The sequence below is a fragment of the Dunckerocampus dactyliophorus genome, chromosome 6 (assembly GCF_027744805.1).
Source record: "Dunckerocampus dactyliophorus isolate RoL2022-P2 chromosome 6, RoL_Ddac_1.1, whole genome shotgun sequence".
NCBI classification, from domain to species: domain Eukaryota; kingdom Metazoa; phylum Chordata; class Actinopteri; order Syngnathiformes; family Syngnathidae; genus Dunckerocampus; species Dunckerocampus dactyliophorus.
The window spans coordinates 6,455,187-6,479,232 of NC_072824.1; the positions used below are offsets into that span (position 1 = coordinate 6,455,187).

Genomic DNA, 24,046 nt, shown 5'->3' on the forward strand with positions numbered 1-24,046 from the left:
TCCCAGAACTCCTACTACACAATCCTCGTGCTACGCCTTTTTGGACCCTGTCGCTCCCTGCCGTCCAGCTAACTCCAGAGTTTGTACTTTTCTTCATGGTGTAACTTTCATTTGCCTTTTGTCTCTGTTTTTGCCACAACACCATCGCTTTCTGTTTTTGGAACTACTCTCTCTTGCACTTTTTGTCATTAAAAGTCCTGAATTACCACACGAACTCTAAGCCTCTGCATCTGGGGTCCTAACCACACCGAGAACCTGACATTACCAAAAAACCTCATACAGTATTTCTCTATCAGAGAGGCGAAATATGATCTTAGAGGAAAATTAAACTTAAAACATTTATATGCGAGAACTACGCTGAAAAGCCACAGCATTTCCGTGTGTGGAATTAAATTATGGAACGGATTGAGTAAAGAACTCAAACAATGTACAGAGATGAGCACATTCAGAAAACAATACAAGCAGTTGATGTTTGCTAAATACAAGGCAGAAGAGTCTTGATCATCACAATGATTGTTCTGTCAGGTTCGTTACATATACATATATATATATTTATATATACATATATATATGTATATATATACATATAAAAATATATATATATACATATATATACTGTACATATATATACCTACATATATATGTATGTATATATATATATATATATATATATATATATATATATATATATATATATACACATATATATACATATATATATATATATTAATTTTTTTGTGTATATATATATATATATATAATTTTTTTTTGCTCTTGTTTTTTTAAGGAAAGGGGAGGAGAAAAAGAAAAGAGAAAAAAGGGGGAAGGGAAAAGAAAAAAGAAAAAAAAAGAAAAAAGGAAAAAAACTCTTTCTTTATTCATATTTAGTTTTTTTTTTTTTGGTCTTACTGTCATCTTTTATGTATTATTATCCCGATTATCACAGAAAACATGACATGGAACGCAGAAAGTGAATAACAAGTGTTGAAATAGATGGGGGGTAGGATTAAATAAGCTTTGCTTCTTCCTGCTCCTTTTGGACATGTGGAACTGTGAAAGAATGATTCATGAGATGTATTCCATTGTAACCTTCATGTTCAAATAAACTAAACCAAACCAAACCAAACTAAACCTGTCTTAGTGGCCACCTTTATAGAACGGCCACCTGCCTATAGCGGCCACTGAAGTATTTTAGAATGTACTCATGTTATTTTTCATCAATCCTCATCCACAAATCCATCAAAGTCCTCATCTTCTGTATTCGACACAAAAAAAGCCGTCTTCTTTTCCGTTCGCTACTAGTCTGTTAACTTGTCAGTGTTATTCAGCTCTGAAGCAAAGAAGGAAACTTCTCCTGTTGCTTCTGCCAACTTTATTTATTGAACGCGGCCACCAGACAGCAGCTCAGAACACACACACATCTCTCAGCATCGTCTCTCCTTCCTGCTTGCCCACAAGGCAAAGGTTAAACAAGCCCCACTACATAGCTGTCCAGCCAATGCCTGTAAGAAATGACACCGTTTATTTCCTGGTGTGCACTGGTCAATACTGTAATGCCGCTTGTTGTGGGGAAGGAGAGACTCACGTCGCCGATGCACTTTAATGGCTTTATTAACAGCGGAGAACACTGCAGGACTTTACATCCACGCCAACATAAACACACTTCCCAACTCTCTCCAAACTCACAGCTAGCACTGAGCCTAGCTCTCCTGCTCGGGACGCCCACCGTCACTTCCCGTCACTTCCTGATAAACTAAAGCTGTAATGACACTCTGCCGTATAAAAAGTAAAATATTAAAAACAAGCGTAAGACATTACTAGCACAGCTTTGTTCTGTGGGTCATGGATAATAACAAGCCTAGTAGTGCTGTACAACTTTTATCCGCAGTCCCACAGTGCCCTCTACTGGTCAACATTATTATTTTTTTCCCTTTTTTTTCTTTTTTTTTCTTCTACTGGCCAACCTTCAAACTGGACGCCAACCTGTCTATAGAGGCCACCTGTCTATAGCGGCCACTTTTACAGACTCCCTCTAGTGGCCGCTATAGACAAGTTTGACTGTAACAAATAAAGTTGTCATTTTTGGAAAATCATGTTGCCAAAAAAGTTATGTTATGAGAATACATCTTACAAGAAGAAAATGGAACTAAGTGGGAAATAAAAAATTTTAAAAAACAGTGAAAATGAAAAAAACAGCTGTAATTTAACGATAATAAAGTAAAATTATTTTGAGAAAAAAGTTGTATTCCAGAAAAAAAGTGGCAATTTTACGAGAATAAACTCAACATTATGAGGAAAAATAATGGCGTTTTAGTAGCATAGTGTTGAAATATTAAAGAAAAAATACGTCGTAATACTATGCGAGACAAACGAAAAAAAAAGTTGTAATTTTTGGAAAATTAGTTTGGGAAAAAAGTTATAATATTACGGGGAATAAAGTAAAAATGTTTTGGGAATCATTTATATATATAATATATAATTTTCCCCGACCTAATTTTCCAAAAATTACGGCTTTATTTTGTTTTTTTATTTCCATAATGTTCTGGGACTTTTATTTCCATAATGTTCCGACTTTTAAAAAATAATAATAATAATATTTTTTCCTTCAATATTTCAACGCTACGTGTGGTAAAACGACACTATTTTTCCTCACAGTATTACAGGTTTTTCTTGACTTTTTGTCATTAGAAATGTTTTTTTCCTTTTAATATTTCACTTTTTTTCATTTGTGCTGTTGTTTTTTTTTATTTTCCAACTATTTCAGCTTTCTTCTTGCAAATGTTCTTTCTCGCAATTATGACTTTATTCCCATATTTTATTCTCGACACTTTTTCTGCAACCTTTTTTTCCAAAATGACGACTTTACTTCTTGTTTTTTTTTGTTTCTCATAATATTGTGACTTTTAAAAAATATTTTATTTTTTCTTTAATATTTTTACATTTTTTCCTCAAAATGTTACAACTCTATTCTCTGAAAATTATGCATTTTTCTCTTGTAAAATTACCACACTTTTCCTTTTTTGCCTTTTGTTTTTTTTAGTTGTTTTTTCATAAAGTGTGCAGCGGGCCAATAAAACAACAGCTGTCGGACACAAATGGAACACCGCTGTCGTAATATTAGGAGAAGAAAATGATAATTTCATTATTACAAAGATTATTTAAGAAGAAAGTTCAAATGTTTGGGGAAAAAAACAGCAAAAATGGGGGGAAAAAGAGCAGACCGAAGTTCATAATAACAACATTTTTTACCTACTGTACATCCCAAAGATAAGATGCATTTTTTTTCTTGAAATATAACAAAGTGGCCCTTGCATCCATACAATTTTCTGCATGTGGCCCTCATCGGCCACGTTTGGACCCCCCTGTATTAGATACACATTATATGCAACTGCCCCCCACACGTGCGTGTCTACCACTGCACAAAATGAAACGAACACCCGTAAATCAATAACTGCATGTTCTGTTGTTAAACAAGGTTTAAATTCATGAGACAATGTTTCTCAATTCGTATGACACAAGACAAAACAAAAACTCGGTCTTACACCCAAGCAGTAGTTAAGCAGCAAACTTAAGGGCAAAATGCTGCATTTGTGTGTGGACGAGAGGCCAAAATGGATCGAAAAATATATGTCCTGTTAAAATATCCATGTTGGTGTGGAAAAGGCCTAAAAACATTGCCTGGACACTTAATAACGCTTTTACGATGGGCACAGTTTGACCCTAGAACAGATTATTTATATATACATGACTTACATATGGGAAAATTGTCCCATGCGCGCACACGCACAAAGCTGCCATTCTAGTCATGAAACAACACGCACACATGCACACATGCACACACACACACACACACACACACACACACACACACACACACACACACACCAAGATGTGCTAAAGCAGACATCTAATCAGAATCTTTGGGGCCTCCTTAAGGACCTTGCAGACCAGGCAAACACATTAACTCAATTTAGAGATTGGGATTAAGGATGAATCCCACACACACACACACACATTTGTGCCCCCACCACCGCCACCACCACCAACCACCAGCCTTTCCTCTTCCCCTCATCTCTCTTTTTGATGGGATCAGCTGAGAGACACTCTCCTCTCCTTGCCTCCGTCCCTCCCTCCCTCAGCCCGGCTATCCCTGGGGGAACGGCGGCGCTCGGCCTCTATAGTTATGGTGGGGGGCCATCTGTCAGCGTGTGCATTCACGCAGCCACCAGAAGGCCGCAACATGTGCGGATTTAAATGGAGAACCCAACTTTCCCAGGACACACAGGCCTGACCCCGGCAGCCGCTGCAACACCCCCCAGCACCATCACCCCCTCCTCCTGAGACTACCCCCCCCTCCCACCCCTTCGCAACAAGCCCCTTCCTCCTGCGTCCCACGACCATCAGCGCTACCATCCAGTGGACCCCGCCCACCTGCCTGCCACACCCTCCAGCACGAAGAAATACTGTCTGCATGTCAATCAGTGCTTTTACAGCCCCTCCGATGCTGGGGGGGGGTTGGGGTGATGGGTGGGAAAGCGATGCAAGATCAGCTGATTGGTAAAACTGATTGTGGAAGCATCAGTGTGTGTGTTTGGGAGGGGGGGGCATCTAACAGCATTGGTCTTGTCTCAGGGCCCGCTGGGAGGACAATGGCAGCGGCACGGTGGTGGTGGTGTTGGGGGGGTGCAGGGCGAGTGTCACACACACTTTTGCTTTGTGGCTCGGTCAACAGGCGTGTGCCACGGGTGTCGTCTCGCTCGCCCCCACCCCGGCACCCACACCCCCCTAATCGCCTGCTGTCCGAGCCGGGAAGCAGCAGCCGCCATGAGAAGCGGGGGCCCGGAGCCTTTAATGAGGGGCATGCTGCTTCTTATCAAAGATGGACAAGCCGTCATTACAATCATCATTAGGCGCAGCACAATGGAGCACGCCGCTCTTTCTATGGATGGGAAAAATACACCAACGGGGGGGGGGGGCGACATGATGGAAAACAGTCTGATAAGTAGTCTGGTGATAAAATTAAAAACATTTTAATTTCATGAATAATTGTTTCATACTGTACCTTTTAAAAATATATCATCATTTTATAATCATCATTTTCAGAATAATTACAGTTATGCACCATGGAAAAAATGATTACATCACTCTTGTTTCTTCAGTTTCTTGTTCGTTTTGATGCCTGATACAACTAAAGGTACCTTTGTTTGGACAAATATAACAATGACAACAAAAATAGCTCAAAAGAGTGACATTTTTGGGCAGTACAATGCTATAGCTATCATGTCAGAACTTAAGTAATTTGGTTATCATCAAGAAAACCATGGAAGTTGCTAAATATTAGCTCTTAAATGGAACTCTTATGAGCTATATTTGTTATCATCATTATATTCGTCCAAACGAAGGTATCTTTAGTGGTACCAGGCTTTACAATGGATCAATAAACTGAAGAAACAAGGGTGGTCTCAACATTTTTTCCACGCCTGTATATACAGAGAGAGGGAGAGAGAGAAATTCATTTAAATTAGAAAGAAGCAAACATTTATTCATATTTTTAGTTATCATATACAAATGAAATGATATATTGTATAATATACAGTATATTGTATAATATTTGCCTATGTTTCCACACTTTAGAGACAATAGAGGCCAATATATTTTTCTTTTTTTTATATTTAAAGTCCTCTTTTAATTTATTTTTTTTTAATTATAACATTATTTTGGTAATAATTAACTAACAAATAATTCCTAATTATGTACTTTATATCTAGTATTTATAGAATATTTGGATAATCTGTATAAATTTAGATGACAATTCAAACTTTCAAAAAAGTAATGTTTTAATTAGTTTTAAATTGAGTCATCTAAATGAATGAATATATATAATACAGTACATACCAGTACATATTTCTTAATAATAGTTTTTCAATCTACAATGGGAACAAATGATCAAATAATTCCAATGAATGTGATTTGTCTTATTTATAGTCAATTGTAGGCCTGTCACGATAATCGATAAAACCATTAATCGAACGATAGAAAAAAACGAGGCTGATCATTTAGACGCCTCGATAAATTGACATGTGCGTATGCCTGTTCCATTTCCTCGCAGGCTAGATGACAAGAGGGTTCACTCTGCTTCTGTCTGAGCGCATTGGTTGTATAGTCAAATTAAGGGAACGAGTGAGCCTCCTGTCAGCTATTCACTGTCTTTGTCAAAGTAAGCGGAGGCGCGGTCTAGCTACGTAGTGACTGAGTACACTGAGTGCTGGCTAGCAGTTAGCAAGCAAACGCTAATATGAATGAAAGCACAGAAGTGATGTGTGGATGTGCTGTCCCGGCGGTTGGTACTTGCTGGGGCGTTTGATCGGCGAAGTGAATGTATAGTGCCGGGCGGCGCGAGCTCGCGATACCCTGAGTATGTGAAGTGGTGACACTCAGCGATTCGTAAGTGCTGTAGTAGGCATCTTCTGTGCCTCACACAGATACACTACACTTGAGTACCATCGAGTGGCTCAAATGTGACATGACACAGTGATACTTGAATGACAAACTTGATGATAATAAGGTCTGAAAAAGGGTCAAAATTATCAATTATCGTCGATAATTTATAGCTCTATTATCGACCAGCAAATGTGTTATCGTGACAGGCCTAGTCAAATGAAATCCAAATTATAGTCGTAATGATGGACTGCTATTTTTTTTTAAAGTTGTTTAATTTTCATTTTTCATAGAATTAAGCCTGAATACCTGACAAAACACTTACTGCTTATTTGTATGTTTGCAAGCTGTGGGCCGCAAATGGCTTCCTGTCTTTGGACAACCCTGGTTTACCCTGCTCCCATGAGGTTTGTACACGCTGAATCTTTCAAGAAGCCCACGACTTTGATGAAGGACGATGGAAGTACTCTGATTACTCCTCCATCTTGAAGGCCAATGGGGCTAAACTAAACTAAAGCAGCACCTTGTGGAGGTCAGAGTTCTTCATGTTTACTAACCTCCGTCATACACGCGGTGTACAATTGTCTTTGTTGAAAGTCACCTGTAAGCTTTTTCTCTCCTTTACTGGATGACTTTAAGGGGGGGCAGGTGGTTGTGGAGGGGCAGGGGGGGGTCGTAGTCCCAGTCACCCTGCTCATCATTAAAGTCCTTCCAAAAAAGGTGTTGTTGGGCCGCCGTCCTTCTCAGAGTTCTTTTTAATGTTGTGGATGGCCTGTGGCCCCTGGCCGCAGGGAGCATTGTCATGGTGCTGAAGGTGGAGGGGTTGAATGGGGGTGTCGGGGTGGGGTGCATGATGCTGCAGCGGCGGCAGCTGGCAGCCCAGCTTGCAGGGGCCATCTCGTCACAATGGAGAGCCTTCCCCTGGGGGCCAGTGATTTAGGACAGGGCTCTCTGGATGGAGAGGAGGACAGAGGACACTGAAACCCTCCCTCCCACCTCCATCTCTAAAGCCTCCCTGCTGGTTCCTTTGCTCGACCCCCCCACCTCACACCCACCCTTCCATCTCCTTCCTCCTCACCGCCTCCCTGCCCTCTTCCCACCGTGGATAAGCTCTCTCCTGGGACGAGGACAGCATTCCTGAGGTGTAGCACACTAAGGCTGGCTGGACACAATGAGGCGTGGGGCGGGACAACAGGTGCGTGTGGATCCTCTGTCCTGCAGCGGCAGCTGAGAGATAGGGACGAAGGGCTATTATGGCCCTGGCCTAGCGATGGGCTGTTGCAGGGCTTTTCAAGTGTAACCTGGTCTCGTAGAAGCCCCTCTTTCATCCTAGCTAGCACCTGCCGTGACCCCCGCCCCTGCTCAACCGCTCCTCCAAACCGCCACTTATCCTAAAACTGGATTCAAGTCCAAAAGAACTTTAGCGCACTTGTTTAAAACAGCCTGCTCTTCAGGGCCTGAGCCAGCCAAGCCATGCAGGCAGCCACCTCTGGAGCCCCCCGCGGCCCCTCCCAATGCGTGATGGCGGTGCTGAAATGAGCAGTCGTACAGCAGATTGTGTGGCGTAGCCACTTGATAGAACTGCTGACAATGCCTCCAACAGGGCGCCTGTCCTGGGGGGATAGGCTGTATTTGGTTACTGCATCCCTGATCCCCCTCACCAAAACCATTGTGGTCCTGCCTGGCTCCCATGGAGGCTTGAAAGGCTCAGGGGAGGGGGGCAGCACGCAGGTGTGTGCATCTGTTCAAGTCTGGGCAGATGCTCGTGGTGGAGCTAGAGAGGGAGGGGGCCGGGACTTCCTGCATTGACTCATCATTCATTTGCCTCCAAATTAGACTGAAGATGAATGAGCTGCATTAACGACTACATCACATGACCTAAGTGTTATGACAGACAGCTTTTTATTTGCATAGAATAATATTTAGGACAGTTTATTATTGTATTATTGCAGGGGTACCATTTACGTCAATCGCGAGCCACTGGTTACCCTCGATGGTGTAAACGTGTCAGATGACATCAGTCAGCTGACCTTAAGCTCCCCCCCGATTCGCTCTTGCTCCCCCGCTGCGTTTCAAGCTACACACGGAGATGCAACTTTCATCTTTATTATTCTGATTACGAATAAACTAACTGAGTGCTAAGATTTTATAAATATAGTAAATATATATATTTTCTATATTTATAGTAGGAAGTAGATCTCACAGGGTTTCCCCTAGGATTTTTTGAAGCGGTGGTGGTGGGCTGCATGGGAGGCAGACTGCCGCCACTGCATCGCTGTGGTAGGATTTTTTTTCTTAATATTTAAATTGACTGTTGGTAATAATGTCAACATTAGGGTTGTTTTCACAGGCTTCAACAACAAATGCATTCATTAACTTTTAATGCCTTTCTCTCTGCCTTTTCTTCCACTCCTTATCTGTCAAGTGCCGATAGGGCAGACAGGTGATTCCGGTGCATGTTTTTTCAAAATAAAGTGGAGTGAAATGTTTTTATGATATTTTATTTCACATTAAGTGTGGTTAATATGTAAAATTATAAGCTATACATGCACCTACATAGCACAGGGGTGCTCACACTTGAACAGCCTGTGGGATACTTTGTTCCAAAGATATGCCTCCAACTATAAACATAGAGAATATAGACATTTTATTTTACGTATAAATATGAGTATTGATGTACATTGTACATGTACATCAGGGGTGCACACAATCAAAATGATCTACCTCTTCCAATAAAACTTATAGCATATATAAAATCTAAGCGGTAAACTTTGCAATACTAAATACTAATGATTAGTATTTCACATTGACAGTTTCAAAGTTTACAGGTCATCAAAATAGCTGATATCATTCAGCAATTCACAATTCAAATCAATATGGCAATAAAGATAATGACACATAAATCCTCAATAGTTGTGTACATAAACTGAGTAGTATGTCAGTGAAAATGGCTACGTATAGTGTTCATCATGTGTTACGTCCAGTTAGCATTTGCTCTACATTACAGATACTGTGTACGAGAAATGAAATGATTATGCAAAAGACAATGCGGCTGTAGTCAAGGCAACATATTCAAAAGCTTTCAGCAATGGCCACGTTTTCCAAGTCATCATGAAATAGTTGAGTTCATGACGCGAAGCGCAGCCGTGAAACAGTTGACTTTTTTTCTACATAAAAAGCCCCTCCAAGTGAGCGGATAACTTTTGTTATAGATTTTGGCATCTTACCGCTGAGTTATCTTATCCGTAATCGGAATAATAAAGATGAAAGCTGCATTATCCGCGCGTGGCTGCTTGTTCTCCACATTTTTGATGCCGCCGCCGGGGCACGAGAGCAAATCAGGAGGGGGTTTAATGTCATCTGATTTATGTCATTTGACATCTATGAAGCGATAGTAATGATGCAGGTGACACAGACCCACACTACCTTTGCGATCGCCCCTGATATCGCATTTACTGTATGTCCATCCCCACACTTTATTACTTAACATTGCTTTCATGTAAAAAAAAAAAATACAAAATTAAAGTCGCTCATAGAAAGTGAAAAGTGTGAGCACCCGCGTATTATTGTTACCTTCCTTAATTCCTGTGCAACCTGTGGTCTTCCTCCTCTCTTCCTGCCTTCCTGATGCTTGTGGAAAACATTTTTTTAGTAACTGTATTTTTAGAAAGTGCCCGGGCCAATAAAAAGTACACACATTGGGCGCCCCTGGTTGACACCCTTTCCCTGGCTAAATAGGGTGGTCAAAACGTTTGGAACAGCTGTGACTATAAATGAATACTTCTCTGGCAGTGTCAATCAAAAGTCAACATTCTAACATCATCAGAGGGTGTGTCTAATGAAGTGACGTCATCTGTGCCTGTATTACATGTTGTTACTGTTTTTGTTGTTGCTGTGCTGTGTGTCAGCCCAGCGTGTTTTCCTAAACATTGGCACGCGACTGGCCGCGTCCAGCCCGCTACCCCCACCCCCCCACCCCACCCTCGAGTAAGTGCCCCACCCCGCCCAACACGCGCACACACACACATACACTTACGCGTCCATGGGCCCCCCACGTAATTACTGCAGCATCTTCCCACCATCAACTTCAGCGCGCAGGAGAGCGGCAGACAAAATGCAAATGAACCGCGGGACCCTGGGGAGAGACCCGGAAGTGGTCCACCAGCATGATGATATCTAATGAAGAAGGAAAGATGAAGACCTTGTGATAAACACTCATGTGCGTCATTTTTTTATCCCCCCCCCAATATAATGACATCATTACTGGACTGAAGCATCGATATTTCATGCACGTGTGACGTATAATCAATCGGTAGCATCACTCCCTCTCGCTCTCTCTCACACACACACACTTTTAACACCCCCGCCCCTCTCTCATCACCGCTTCATATGATCGATATCGTGTGATGGGCGCCGTGTTTACGTTCCCACGAGTGACCATGTGGTGTCTCCTCTTCGGGGACCGGCTTCTGCCCCCCACCCCACCATATGGCCCCTGAGGGCCCATACCGTTACAGCTCCTTTAACATGCTTCCAGTCGGCAGCCCGGTGGACACTGGAGCATAGAGACGGCCTGCAGGCACCGGGGGAGGGGGGGAATGGGGGGAGGGGGGTTGTGGGATGGCAGATGGCTTGTAAGGGTCTATCCGCGTCTGAAGGCGTGTCGTGGTCCTTCACTGAAGACCACCCCTCCTCCTGCCCCCTCCCTCCTGCATTCTCAATCAATGGAACTGAAAGCACAGAATGCATGAATGCACGTGCACCGTCTTATTGGTCCCAGACAGAACCAGAACGGTTTTACTTCTTTCAACACCCTGATAAGTTTTTCTTTAACTTTCACCAACTTTGACTCCTTTCCTTGCCTAGCATCAGAGCCCTAACCAAAGTGGGGCAGCATGTGGAAAGCAAAGGAAGGAAAGGGAAGAGGGAAAAGTTGGGACATGACATGGCATGACACAAGTACACCATCTCCCAAAAGTCAGAACAGCCCAAACATTTCATCCATCAATTTTATGACAATATATGTTGTCAAGAGACAAGTAAAGATACATATACATTGATATATACACTACCACTCAAAAGTTTGGACACATTTTCTCAGCTCTTGGCAGCTTAAACTGTCAATAGCAAGAAAACTCGTGGCTTTTTATGGTCTTTCAGTAAGACATTTGTGTCTTGCCTACAGTCAAGCATGGCGATGGTGGTGGCGTCATGGTCTGAGGGTGCGTGAGTGCTGCCTGCACGGGGGAGCTGCAGTTCACTGAGGGGAAAGATTATTTCTAACATGCTGCGACACCGTGAAGCAGAAAGTGGTTAAGAACCCGCACACACACCCAAGGTGAAGGTGATGAAGTGGCCAAGTATGTCTCCTCCACACCTGGACCCAGCAGGGCATCTGTGGGGCATCCTCAAGAAGGCAGGAATGCTGACGGGGTGATACTACACACCCCCTCATTTCCAGGCGTCCTGACTCCTCCATGCCGTACATGCATTTTGTGTCCCTACTGTATCTGCATCATGGAGGAGTAGAAGATGATTCTAGTAACAACCTATGCAGCTCCACTCAATTCCATGCCCAAGAGGATTAAGGCAATGCTAAATTAAAGGTGCTCACACTAAATGTCCACATCAAGGACAGAATTTGGACAGAGATGGACTCACTTGTGTTGCCAGATATTTACACAATAATAGCTTGTTGGCTACTGCTGTACAAGCTGTACACTGGCTACTCTAAAGTATATTCGACTTAACTTTCTATTGTATTGCCCCTTGTATTCCCTCCTCACTGGGTTGTGTACAAATGATCAATGTTACAACAAGTCATCGTGTGAAAAGACAACGGGGTGGGTGGTGGGGGGGGGGCTGGCCGCCTTCTCACTGAATGTAGTAATGTGACGTAAGAAGTGAAGCAGTGAGGCAACAACGCTCTCCTGGCTTTATCCAAATGGATGTGCACGTGCCAGATGTGTGCATGCAAGTTGAAGGGAGGGGTGCAAGAACTTTTTGTGAGGGGGGAGGGGGAACAGGGAGGCGCGCATACGCTGTTGTTGAGGGAAGAGCAGGTGCGAGTTGAATTACCATACAGCTGAGGGGGAGGGAGGAGTGTGTGAGTGGGGGGGCGGGGGTCTCCTCCTTGGCTGCACACACAATGGCACAAGTTCCCCCTCATGTTGGCCACGAGAGCGACTCTCTATTAGCCCCCTCCAACACACACAGAAAGAGTTGTTGCAGAAAGAGAGTAGGATGAAGGCAGGAGGCGTCCTTTAGCTTCCAACTTTGCCAAGGAATGTTTTTGAGGAGATTCCAAGCAGGACGTTGTTGCCATAGCGAGGAGCAACTCCTGCAGGGAAGATGAAGTACAAAAAGAAGATGATGATGATGATCCAAAGTTTATTCCAGCCATTAAAAACTACATTTGATATTTGTTAAACAATGACAGGGTGGTCCTTTATATAAACATGTTATGTTTGTTTTAGGAGATTTTTCCAGCTGATTATAAGCAAGGCATCAACAAGCAAAACTGCACCAAGCCAATCTTCTTTAAAACCAGTCATGTCCTCCTCCTACGTATACTTCTAGGGTAGGGCATCGTCTGAATTTGAACAATTACAGTTTCGATCCCGATTCCTCACTTCGGTTCCTAATGATTTTTGATTCCGATTCTTTTAAGAGGTCATAAAAGTTTGCATGGTTTAAACGAGGATGCTAACCAGAGTTCTCTTTGGATGAAATGTCTGAACTTCCCCATGAATTTTTTAATGATATGAACTTTTAATCAACTTCACTATGAATTTATCACATCTATTTTCACAAAAGTACACTTTCACAAAAGATGTTTACATTTGAAAAGCTCATGACTAAACATTTCCACATATGCTGTTGTTTATGCGTGTGTGAGTGTGTGATGCTGCAGGCACTTAAACAAGCACTAACCTGGGAGCAGAACATCAAACACTTGTAAAAGGTTTGTCTGTGAGCCGTGGGTCTTGCGCGATCATATTAGCACTGGTATACTTTGCTGCTTCAATGTTGGTTTAAGCTATTTTTTATGACACCCTTATTTTGTTACCACAGTAAACAGGATGTAGAGCACTGCGCTCTTGTTTTGAAGGCCGGAAGTGTGTCGTGTGGGTTGAGAAGGCCTCCTGACTTTTTCAGAGACACAAACTGAATAAACATGAACAATATTGCATCCTGCATCAGTAGTTCCTGTCTTTTATTTACATCGAGCTTCCACAATATCAGCGGGACTCCTGAAACCACCACATTGGCATGAGACAGGCGTCATTTATTGTTTGACTTCCCTGATTCTTACTGCTTAAAGGAAGTCCGCTGTGGCGCATCAAAGACTATTATTCGACTATTATTATTTCTACACCATGGATCTGAAGGTGTTTAATCATGTTGGTCGTACGCCCCTCCTTTGCATGATATCAATGTGTTGCAAATGTTGCACTGAGCCGACCGCTCTTTTTTTATGTTCAGTTAAGCCAAACATTGTAGTGGGTTCTTTTTTGTTGGTGTTTGCAGCTATTTTTTCCAGTCGGCGGACAGGGCATCAAAACTAGGAATCTAAATTTAAACATTTTAACTATCCCGGGAGAATCGGAATGTTAATCCCGGTTCCCATTGATGCTCGAGACTCGATGCCCAACTCTGTACATGTCCCTCTTGAATTACAGCATTATTTTATGTCAAACATTCTTACTCCTTTATTGAATTATGGCTTGTCAGGGCAGCACCACCTGGTGTTGGCAGTAACAAGTACAAGAACAATCAAGCACTTTTTGCTTTTTTTTTTTTTGCCTTAAAACAAATATGGACCAATGAAAACGTCAACTGTGGGCTGAAAGTGGCCCGCCAGCCTCAAAGGCAATTTAGAAGCTCCTAAAAATTCACTTTAGGCGTCCTGATACTGAAGGAATGAAAGTTGCATTTTGTCCACGCACTGGACTTCATGTGGAGGATGAGGAGGCTCCTTGCATCGTGGGGCCAGATTGGGAGGAGGAGGACGACGAGGAGGAGGAGGAGGAAAAGGAGGAGGAGGGCCCATTTGCATGTTATTACCATAGCATGTGTCTGGCCATATATAACAGGCTGCAGGCGGCCCGGGCCTGAGACACACTTGACGAGAGGGAGGAAGACGCAGGGACCAGGAGGAGGAAAAAGTGGGACAAGAGGAGGGAAGCATGTTGGACCAGTGACACGCGTCTTCTCCCCACACAGCAAAGACAAAAGGAGGCCATCTTTGTTTGGGATTATAACGGAATTGGACCACTTTTATGTTTAGAATCTCCCGCCACGCAGGCGCACGAGCTTCTTCTGGGACAAACTTTGGGATTTACTTCTCTGGCTGTCTCTTTTGGGGACATGAGTGTCAGCAGTGCATGAGGTGCTCCATGCATCTTCCTCACAGGGACTGAAGAAGAGGAGGAGGCACCGTGAGGACTTTGAATTGTATTTATTTTCTTATTTATGATGTATTTATTGAAGATGCTGCTGAGCCTCGCTGTGGCGTCCATGTTGTTGTGTCAGGTAAGACCCGCACTGCATACACACGCGCGCGCGCGCACACACACACACACACACAAACAATGAGCCGCGCACGCACAGCGAACGAACTTAAGCAGCCTCCCCCTCCCTCCCTTAGGGTTTCTGCTCGGGGGTGTTCGAACTCAAGCTGCAGGAATTTCTCAACAAGAAGGGCGTGCAGGGCAACAAGAACTGCTGCGGGAGGGGGGCGCCCGGCTCCTCTTTCCAGCAGTGCGAGTGTAAAACCTTCTTCCGGGTGTGCCTCAAGCACTACCAGCCCAACGCCTCCCCGGAACCCCCCTGCACTTACGGCGGCGCCGTGACGCCCGTGCTGGGGTCCAACTCCTTCCAGGTCCCGGACGTCATCCCGGAGAGCTCCTTTAGCAACCCTATCAGGATCAACTTCGGCTTCACATGGCCGGTAAGTGTGTGTTTGTGGGAGGGGAGGGAGGCGCTTTGTGGGGTGGATTGACGCCCACCCTCCCTCTTATAGGGCTTGATGTTATCTCCTAATGTGGGGACCACCTGCCTCACCAAGCCTCTTGTCTCCCTCAGGGGACCTTTTCGCTCATCATCGAAGCCCTGCACACGGACAACAAAGACGACCTGTCGACAGGTAGGAGGCCGCCCCCTCGTCCTTACACAGTCCACTTTGAACCCCTGTAAACAGCACGCACGCCTCTCGTCTCTTTAGAGAACCCAGACCGGGTGATCAGCACCATGACCACGCAGAGGCACCTGACCGTAGGAGAGGATTGGTCCCAGGACCTTCACACAGCGGGCAGGACCGAGCTCAAGTACTCGTATCGGTTCGTGTGCGATGAGCACTACTACGGGGACGGCTGCTCGGTCTTCTGCCGACCCAGAGACGACGCCTTCGGACATTTCACCTGCGGGGAGCGGGGGGAGATCGTGTGTGACGCTGGATGGAAGGGACAGTACTGCACTGAGCGTGAGTAGCCCCCCCCCACCCCCAATATGTTTCTACAAGAACATCATTTCACCCCGTGTTCTTAATGGAGAGGGGTCATTCATCACAGATCGTTGATTACATAAAAGGAAAATAGAATGAAAGTGATGAATTTTGTTATTTGTTGTCTCAGTGCGCCAGTAGGGGGTCGCTTTGCATAACCCCCTCCCCCCAATTGGAAACACTGAGCGGCACACTTGATTTATTCTAAGGAAAGTTTTAGGGAATAATGTCACGCGTGCCATAAATTGCCACGCGGCCTTCTGATTGGCTGCTGGGGGGCGGTGGGCCGGGCTTTGATTGGTGGAGGCGCAAGGGGGTGGGGTCATTGTTTGAAGTGGGCAGCTGCCAGGAGAGAGGAGACAATGGAGCAGCTGTCCCCCCACTGGCAACACACCCGCCAGCTGTCCACTCTTATCTGGACCAGAGTGTGTGTGTGCGCGTGTGTGAAGGGGAATAAAAGAGTCCTGACCCGCAGCGAAGAAAAAAAAAAAAAAGACGGTGGCTGGGGGGCGGGGTCGAGGGGGTCAATGACACACACACACACACACACACACACACTCACATACTTCTTTGTATTAAAGTGGAAAAAACTAGCAGGGTGATTCCCAGGCTAGTTACATTAGGGCCGCCTCCCCTCCCCATCTTCTTCAGTTTCTTAACTTCAAATGTTTCAAAACATCTTTCTTATCCGCCCCCACACAGCAATCTGCCTGCCAGGCTGCGATGACGAGCACGGATTCTGCGAGAAACCCGGAGAGTGCAAGTAAGTTCATCTTAGTGGGCCTGGGCTCACGTACAGTACAAGCGTTGATCACACCGTTTTACCTGCTCCCTCTCATTGGTCTGCCGCAGGTGCCGAGTAGGATTCAAGGGGCGCTACTGCGATGAGTGCATCCGCTACCCCGGCTGCCTCCACGGAACCTGCCAGCAGCCCTGGCAGTGCAACTGTCAGGAGGGTTGGGGGGGGCTCTTCTGCAACCAAGGTGAGCCACAGAGAACGTGATTTACACGCTTTATACCTAAAAAGTCTACAACAAAACACATTAGCAGGCTGTTAAGTGCATGCCAAAGCCACTAAGTGTAAGATGATTGCAGCCAATCAGAAGCCGAAAGAGAGTCACCAGTGGAAAAGACAATAGTAACAGCGGTGAATGGAGGAATCCAACTAACGTTGGCCACTAGAGGGCATCTTCAAACAAAATGGGATTCCTTGAATTTTTATTTTCTTAAAACTTGATCTTTGTCAATCCAGCTGTCTAGACAATCAGGACAAGATTAGGGTTAGCAGTTGTCAGGACAAACCCGAAAGCGCGAAGAAGCGATCCCAGTGTGTTCCAGCATGCTAATCCCCACGTGTCTGTGCAGACCTCAACTACTGTACTCACCACAAGCCATGCATGAATGGAGCCACTTGTAGCAACACGGGCCAGGGCAGCTACACCTGTTCCTGCAGGCCCGGCTTCACTGGTGCCAGCTGCGAGATCCAAGTCAACGAATGCGCAGGGAACCCGTGCCGAAACGGAGGGAGCTGCACCGTAAGTCCGCTTCGGTCTTCTCAAATAGGAGCCAAGATGTCGCCCAAAAATGACGCCGGGTCTGTTCTCCTTTCACAGGACCTGGAGAACACATACACCTGCACGTGTCCTCACGGTTTCTATGGCAACAACTGCGAGCTGAGTGCCATGACGTGCGCCGACGGCCCATGTTCAAATGGCGGCCGTTGCAGCGACAACCCCGACGGTGGTTACTTCTGTCAGTGCCCCACCGGCTACGCTGGCTTCAATTGTGAGAAGAAGATTGACCACTGCACCTCGAGCCCCTGTTCCAACGGTGAGGGTGACCTCGTGTGTCTGCTTCCAGCGTCCCTTCAGGACTAGTGCTAACACCCGACCTTGTGTTCACAGGTGCTCGCTGTGTGGACCTGGTCAACTCGTACCTGTGCCAGTGTCCTGACGGATTCACGGGCATGAATTGCGACCACACCGGTGACGAGTGCTCCTTGTACCCCTGCCAGAACGGCGGCACCTGCCAGGAAGGAGTCAACGGCTACACCTGTACTTGTCCGCCTGGATACACAGGCCGCAACTGCAGTTCACCCATCAGCCGCTGCGAGCACAACCCCTGCCACAATGGCGCCACCTGCCACGAGAGGAACAATCGCTACGTCTGCGCTTGTGTTCCGGGCTACGGCGGACGAAACTGCCAGTTCCTGCTTCCGGAGCACGCCGCCATCCGTGGCTCAGAAGTACCTTGGATGGCCGTGGGGTCCGGCGTGGCGCTGGTGCTGCTGCTGCTGGCGGGATGCGCCGTGTTGGTCGGGTTCTTCCGATCCAAATCGCAGCGCGGTGGTCCGGTAGAAGTTGTCAGCGACGGGGAGACGATCAACAACCTGACCAACAACTGTCAGCGCAGCGACAGGGACCTGGCGGTCAGCGTGGTGCCGACACCGGGGGTCAAAAACATCAACAAGAAGATGGACTTGTGCAGTAGTGACCCAGATGAGGGAACGTCCCCGGACAGGAGGAGCTACAAGAGTCGGCAACCGCCAGCGGACTGCAACCTGGTACACGAGGTCAACTACGAGCAGGCCGCCAAGGAAGCCATGTTGGAGGCGGCCTGCGAGGACAAGTGTCGCGCCTTGGAGTTTGAGGAAAAACACAGCAAGCTTTTAAAATGGTACGAACACGCCACACCCAGTGCCAGTGTCACATAAATGTGGTCGCGGATAAAGCTAACCTTCTCTTCTTCTTTTCCCAAACAGCGATGCATCGGAAAAGAATAGCCCAGAAATGTCTGCATGTGCGGACAACAAGTACAAATCTGTGTTTGTCATGTCGGAGGAGAAGGACGAATGTATAATTGCAACTGAGGTGAGGTATTTTAAATATAAACCGAATATGTTTGTGACTAACCACGCTAACGGTGTCTGTGTCCGCAGGTGTAAACGGGCCGGCGACGGGCTCTGCTCATTTGCTCTTTGGGAGAGTTTTTATACTCCTGGATGAGATGCTGCTCTAACGTCGGGGGGAGGTGTCCCGCCTGGAGACTGCTGCTGATACTGAGACCTTTAACTGATATTCAGACTGAGCTGGTTCTCGACTGGAAACTTAGCGCGGGCGTTGGCGGCCTGTGGGATAGGAACTGGCGGGGTAATAAGGAAAATGTAAAGTTTACGGTTAAACGTAAACTGACACTTAGCTTTCTGTTCTGCCTCTTGTCGGGAATTGGGGGTAAAAAAAAATTGTAAATTTAAATATTAAGGGACGCTGAAAGATAAACGCGCAATGCGAAGTTACGATGTTTGTTTTTTTGCAACATTTGCACCCAGGCCTTTTTCTCGATCGCAGGCGCCGTGGCAGAGCGCAGGAACCGCATCAAACAGCGGATGTTTGGCCATACTGGCCTATTCTTCAACGTACGTAAATGTGCTCGCTCTATGAACTGAAGTCCTCCAAACCGGCCCGACATAGTATTGTTTTTTTATGCGTTCCCTTGTCTTCATTACTTTTGACGCTTTTTCATACAGATTTTGTAAAATAAAAAAAAGAAAAACAAGAAAAAGTTATGATTTAAAATTATGGTTTAATTTAAGTTAATTTAAGGATTTTGTGTTATTCTTATTTTGTCTTGTATATTTGTGACGTTATTTAAGTTGCTTTCTTTATGGATGATATTTGCAAAGGCACTTCAGGTCAGTGGGATGTTTGTTTGGTGAAAGAAAAAAGTTATTTAAGAGGGATTGTACTGTACATTGCATTGTTCTATGACCGTCTCCTGTACTCTTTGTCAATGAAGGAGTTAGCCAAGACTATTTTTCCAAATAAAAGATGCTAAATGTGAACGCAGACACTTGTTGTTTGTCCATCTGTACGCATGCAAAGTCAATCGGGAACATCTGTTGTCTTTGCGCTTGGCCCCATGGCGGTGCTTTCAATGACGGCACTGTTGGCCGCCACTGAGACTTGAAAGTGTCTCCCTGGAGACGCAGGGGGAGGGGTCTGTGGACGTCTATTCAAACAAGACAATTTCCCTCCCTCTGCCACAGTTAACACTTATAAAGTGTACTGAAAAGTTGTACGTTCAAACACCAAAACAACTTTTCTCCTTGTGAGAGATGTTTTTCACTCTCATCTTTCCAAGTTAAAAAAAACTTAAAAAGCAGGCCTCTGCATGCTGCACCCCCACCCCACCAGCCCCCGGTTCTCCCGCTTAATTGCCCCACAAAGACGCTCATTGTGCTCCGACACAAATGTCTGTAAATCATCATCAGCCTCGGAGCGCCGCACAATGGCCAAACTGACAATGGGCCACACAAAAGGCCACCCTTGGGAGAGCGTGCTCGTCCCTCGGCATGCTGGGAGGAAAGGGCACGGGCGACAGATGTTGTCCACCGGCAGACGCCCGCTGGACAAAGTTCTCAAAGGGTTACAGCACTGATCCTTTTGGGAGGGGGGGAGAAGGATTTTAAGAGGAGCGATTGTAGCTGTTTTGTGTTGCTGTAGCAATGTTCTTCATTTTAGACAGCTGTTAAACTTAACGTTTTAATTTGCATTTGATTAAAAAAAAAAGTATTTTATGGCAATACCATAATATTTGATGGTCAGACGTTTGTTGTAGCTGCTCACCAGGGCTGCACACGTCTCACGAGGGCTTTTGGTGAGAGAAACACCCCCAAAGCACAATATTTCCACCTCCATGTTTGAGAGTAGGGGTGGTGGTGTTGGGATCACAGTCACGATTTGTCTGCCTCCAAACGCATCCTGTCCACCTGATGCCATCAATTAACCAGCTTTTCCATTGTAAATCTGGTCTGGTCTCTCACCTTCCCTCGCAGTCATCCTTACCCCACCAGGTAAAATCTGACTTTCCATTTATGACTTATTGCAATAATGATATCGTTCTCACCAAGTTTCTCGGTGATGGTTTTGTGGTCCATTCCAGTCTTGTGCAGGTCTACAATCTCGGACCTGTGATTCTTTGACAGCTTTTCGGTCTTTCCCACAGTGGAGAAGTATGAATGGAAGAGTAATTGAAAATAAGAGAACATTTCCAAAAAATAAGGGAAATTCTGGTCTTTCCACTACAGGTAGAACTGTGCAACCATGTTATTTTATCGGCCTAGTTTTATTTTGAAGGTCTGACTGTACCTGACTACAGGATGTGTTATTCCATTGTTGCCTGAAAAACAGGACTTTTAAAAAAGGGAGAAAGAAGGGAAAATACAGGAGGTTCCCAAGGAAAACGGGAGGGTTGGCAGGTATGGACGGGTGTGTTTATGTTTGTCCACATTAGTTGAGATTAGCAGTACTTTCTTAAAGGGACAACACTAATTTCTGTGTTTCATAGACATTTAGGCAGTCTGTGGGGGTCAGATGCTTGCTACTTGCCAGGACATCAAATACTTATTTTACTCACTCAAATACAAATGCATTTATACACTTTAAAGTTATGCTTTTAAATTCTGTCTCTCTGATAGAATAAAATTACCATGTGGACTGTTCTTATATTTGTAAAGGGGTAAACTTTCAGTATCGCACAGGATCAAATATTTATTTTCCCCACCGTATGTCAAGAGAGACAACCCTATTGGACAGTTGAAACACTTTTAAAATAAATACAGTGGTGTGAAGAAGTGTTTGCCCTGTTCCTCATTGCTTATTTTTTTTTTAATGTTTGTCACATTTAAATGTTTCAGATCATCAAGCAAATTTAAATATTAGTCAATGACAACACAACTCAACACAAAATGCAGTTTTTAAATGAAACTTTTTATTATTAAGGAACGCTTAGCAGCAACAACTGCAATCAAGCGTTTGTGATAACTTGCAATGAGTCTCTTACAGCGCTGTGGAGGAATTTTGGCCCACTCATCTTTGCAGAATTGTTGTCATTCAGTCACATTGGAGGGTTTTCCAGCTTGAAGCGCCTTTCAGGATTTTTTGGTAGACAGCAGAATTCATGGTTCCATTTATCACAGCAAGTCTTCCAGGTCCTGAAGCAGCAAAACAGCCCCAGACCATCACACACACACCACCACCACCACATTTTACTGTTGGTATGAAATGCGGCGCTACTTTTACGCCAGATGTAATGGGACACACACCTTCCAAAGTTCTTATTTTGTCTTGTCAGACCACAGAGTATTTTTCCAAAAGGTCTTTGGGATTATAAGAATGTTTTCTGGCAAAATTGAGACGGGCCTTAATGTTCTTTTTGTTCAGGAGTGGTTTTCGTCTTGGAACTCTGCCATGCAGATAATAAAAAGTTTCATTGAAAAACTGCATTTTGTGTTCAGTTGTGTTGTCATTGACGAATATTTAAATTTGTTTGATGATCTGAAACACACACACACACACACACAGACACACACACACACACACACACATACACACATAATGAAAACAGAAAGCAGCAAGCTTTCAGTCATAGAAGACGTTTAATAAGAGAAGGAAATCTTTGAAATCACTTTTTTTAAATTCAATTATTTAATCGACTACAACATCTACGTCCTCAGAAAAAAGTTAAAATCATGCCTTTGAGCCTTTGTCGTACATAAAAGATGAGCTTTGTATTTTTTTTAACTTTTTTTTTTTTTAAAGGATGACAAGTAGAATGGTTTATAAAACTTGTGACGCATTGTGGGAGAGGATTTCCCGTAGAAAACATCCCAGAAGAAGAGGAGGAACATAAAAAGGCATCACACAGTACGTCACAAAGCGCTGACATGTTACAGTACTGTACACGGGTCCTTGAATGCACCACAAGCACTTTGCTGCTGAGAAGAAATGATAGCAACACTGTGGAGTGGCCGAGCAGAGCGCTGCGTGTTGGCAAATGAGGTAAATATGTCCAGAAGTAGAACAGAAACACAAAAACAACAATTACAACACCAACAACAACAACAACAAAATGAGCACCAGAGGTTTGGCGTTCAAAGTTGACATTTAGCTTATCAGTGACAGGAAGTCTGCACTCCTTGTCGTCAACTTTCAAATCAAAAGCACTTTGCCACATTTTCAAAAGGGGACATTTGATGTCAAATCTTTATAGTGAAGTCACTACAAGAGCTTTCTTTGTCTGAGAATAGGAAAATAAATCTTCTTAAAGTGATTCATCGCATGACTGCAATCCTCCAACGAGGAAGGCCACCTTGGATGTGCACCAAGGGCAAAAAAAAAACAAAGAGGCCAAATACTTGGGGGTGGGAGAGAATGACGTCCAGCTCTAAGAAAGGGGATGTGCAAACTGAATTGTGCATAGAGATCAAATTGCAATAAATATTAATGTGATAATTCAACATTATCACAATTTTGACTTGGTCAAAACTCGTAGGGATGATTGTGCATTTTCATGATTCATTTAGTTTAACATTTTCTTTAGTGCCGTGAGTTTCTTTTTTTAAGCAACATTTAGAATTCATAATCTAATCATCCGAGCCCCGAAAGAAAAACAACCAAAGAGTCATTAAAAAAATCCTGATAGAAATCACTGATTTGTCTTTCACCAACTTTTACTTCCTCTCAATGGCTCTTTCACGTTAAAAGCATTTTTCTTTTTAAGTTCTGCATCACAGAGCAACAAAGAACAAAGTGAGTGCTACTGCCATGTACAGTATTCTGTTTTTTTTCCATTTTTTTAACTTGAGTATTAAACGTTTAAAATGTAAACTGATCTGTTTAGCTTTTGTTTTGTTTACTGTTGGAGCTTCAAATGTGACACAAAAAGCCTGTCTTTGGACCACCGAGGTAATCATAGGTGTGTGTGTGTGTGCGTGTATGTGTGTGTAAAATAAGCTTGAAATGTTTCCCAAACATTTCATATTTGGAGTCCATCCTGTTTCGAGGTATTTGTTCACGGCCCGCCTGGGGGGGGGGCCCCCTGTGGAAACCAACATGTTTGATGGATGAAGCTGAATTTTTATTTCACGACGGCCACGTGCATCACGCCGCCGCCTCCTCCCTCGCCAAGGGACAACTTCCTGTCCGGTCTCGCCAGTAAAGACCCTCTTTGTTCTTCTTCACAGTCAACTCACGTCTGACCCTCAAATGTCACCAAGGACTGATGCTGATGTTTGAAAAGGAATAACGTGCTGGATTGCGACCA

The 24,046-nt window shown here is 44.5% G+C and overlaps 1 protein-coding gene across 1 annotated transcript; it reads left to right on the top strand.

The window, feature by feature from the left end:
• The first annotated feature begins 14,579 nt into the window (after positions 1-14,579).
• On the top strand, positions 14,580-19,779 carry dla (deltaA). Its single transcript, XM_054778984.1, has 11 exons — positions 14,580-14,973; positions 15,089-15,391; positions 15,526-15,586; positions 15,665-15,922; positions 16,646-16,706; positions 16,796-16,926; positions 17,309-17,478; positions 17,557-17,773; positions 17,848-18,619; positions 18,705-18,813; positions 18,882-19,779. The coding sequence occupies exons 1-11, from the start codon at positions 14,914-14,916 to the stop codon at positions 18,885-18,887; spliced, it is 2,148 nt and encodes a 715-aa protein (XP_054634959.1). The 5' UTR covers positions 14,580-14,913; the 3' UTR covers positions 18,888-19,779.
• Positions 19,780-24,046: the final 4,267 nt, after the last annotated feature.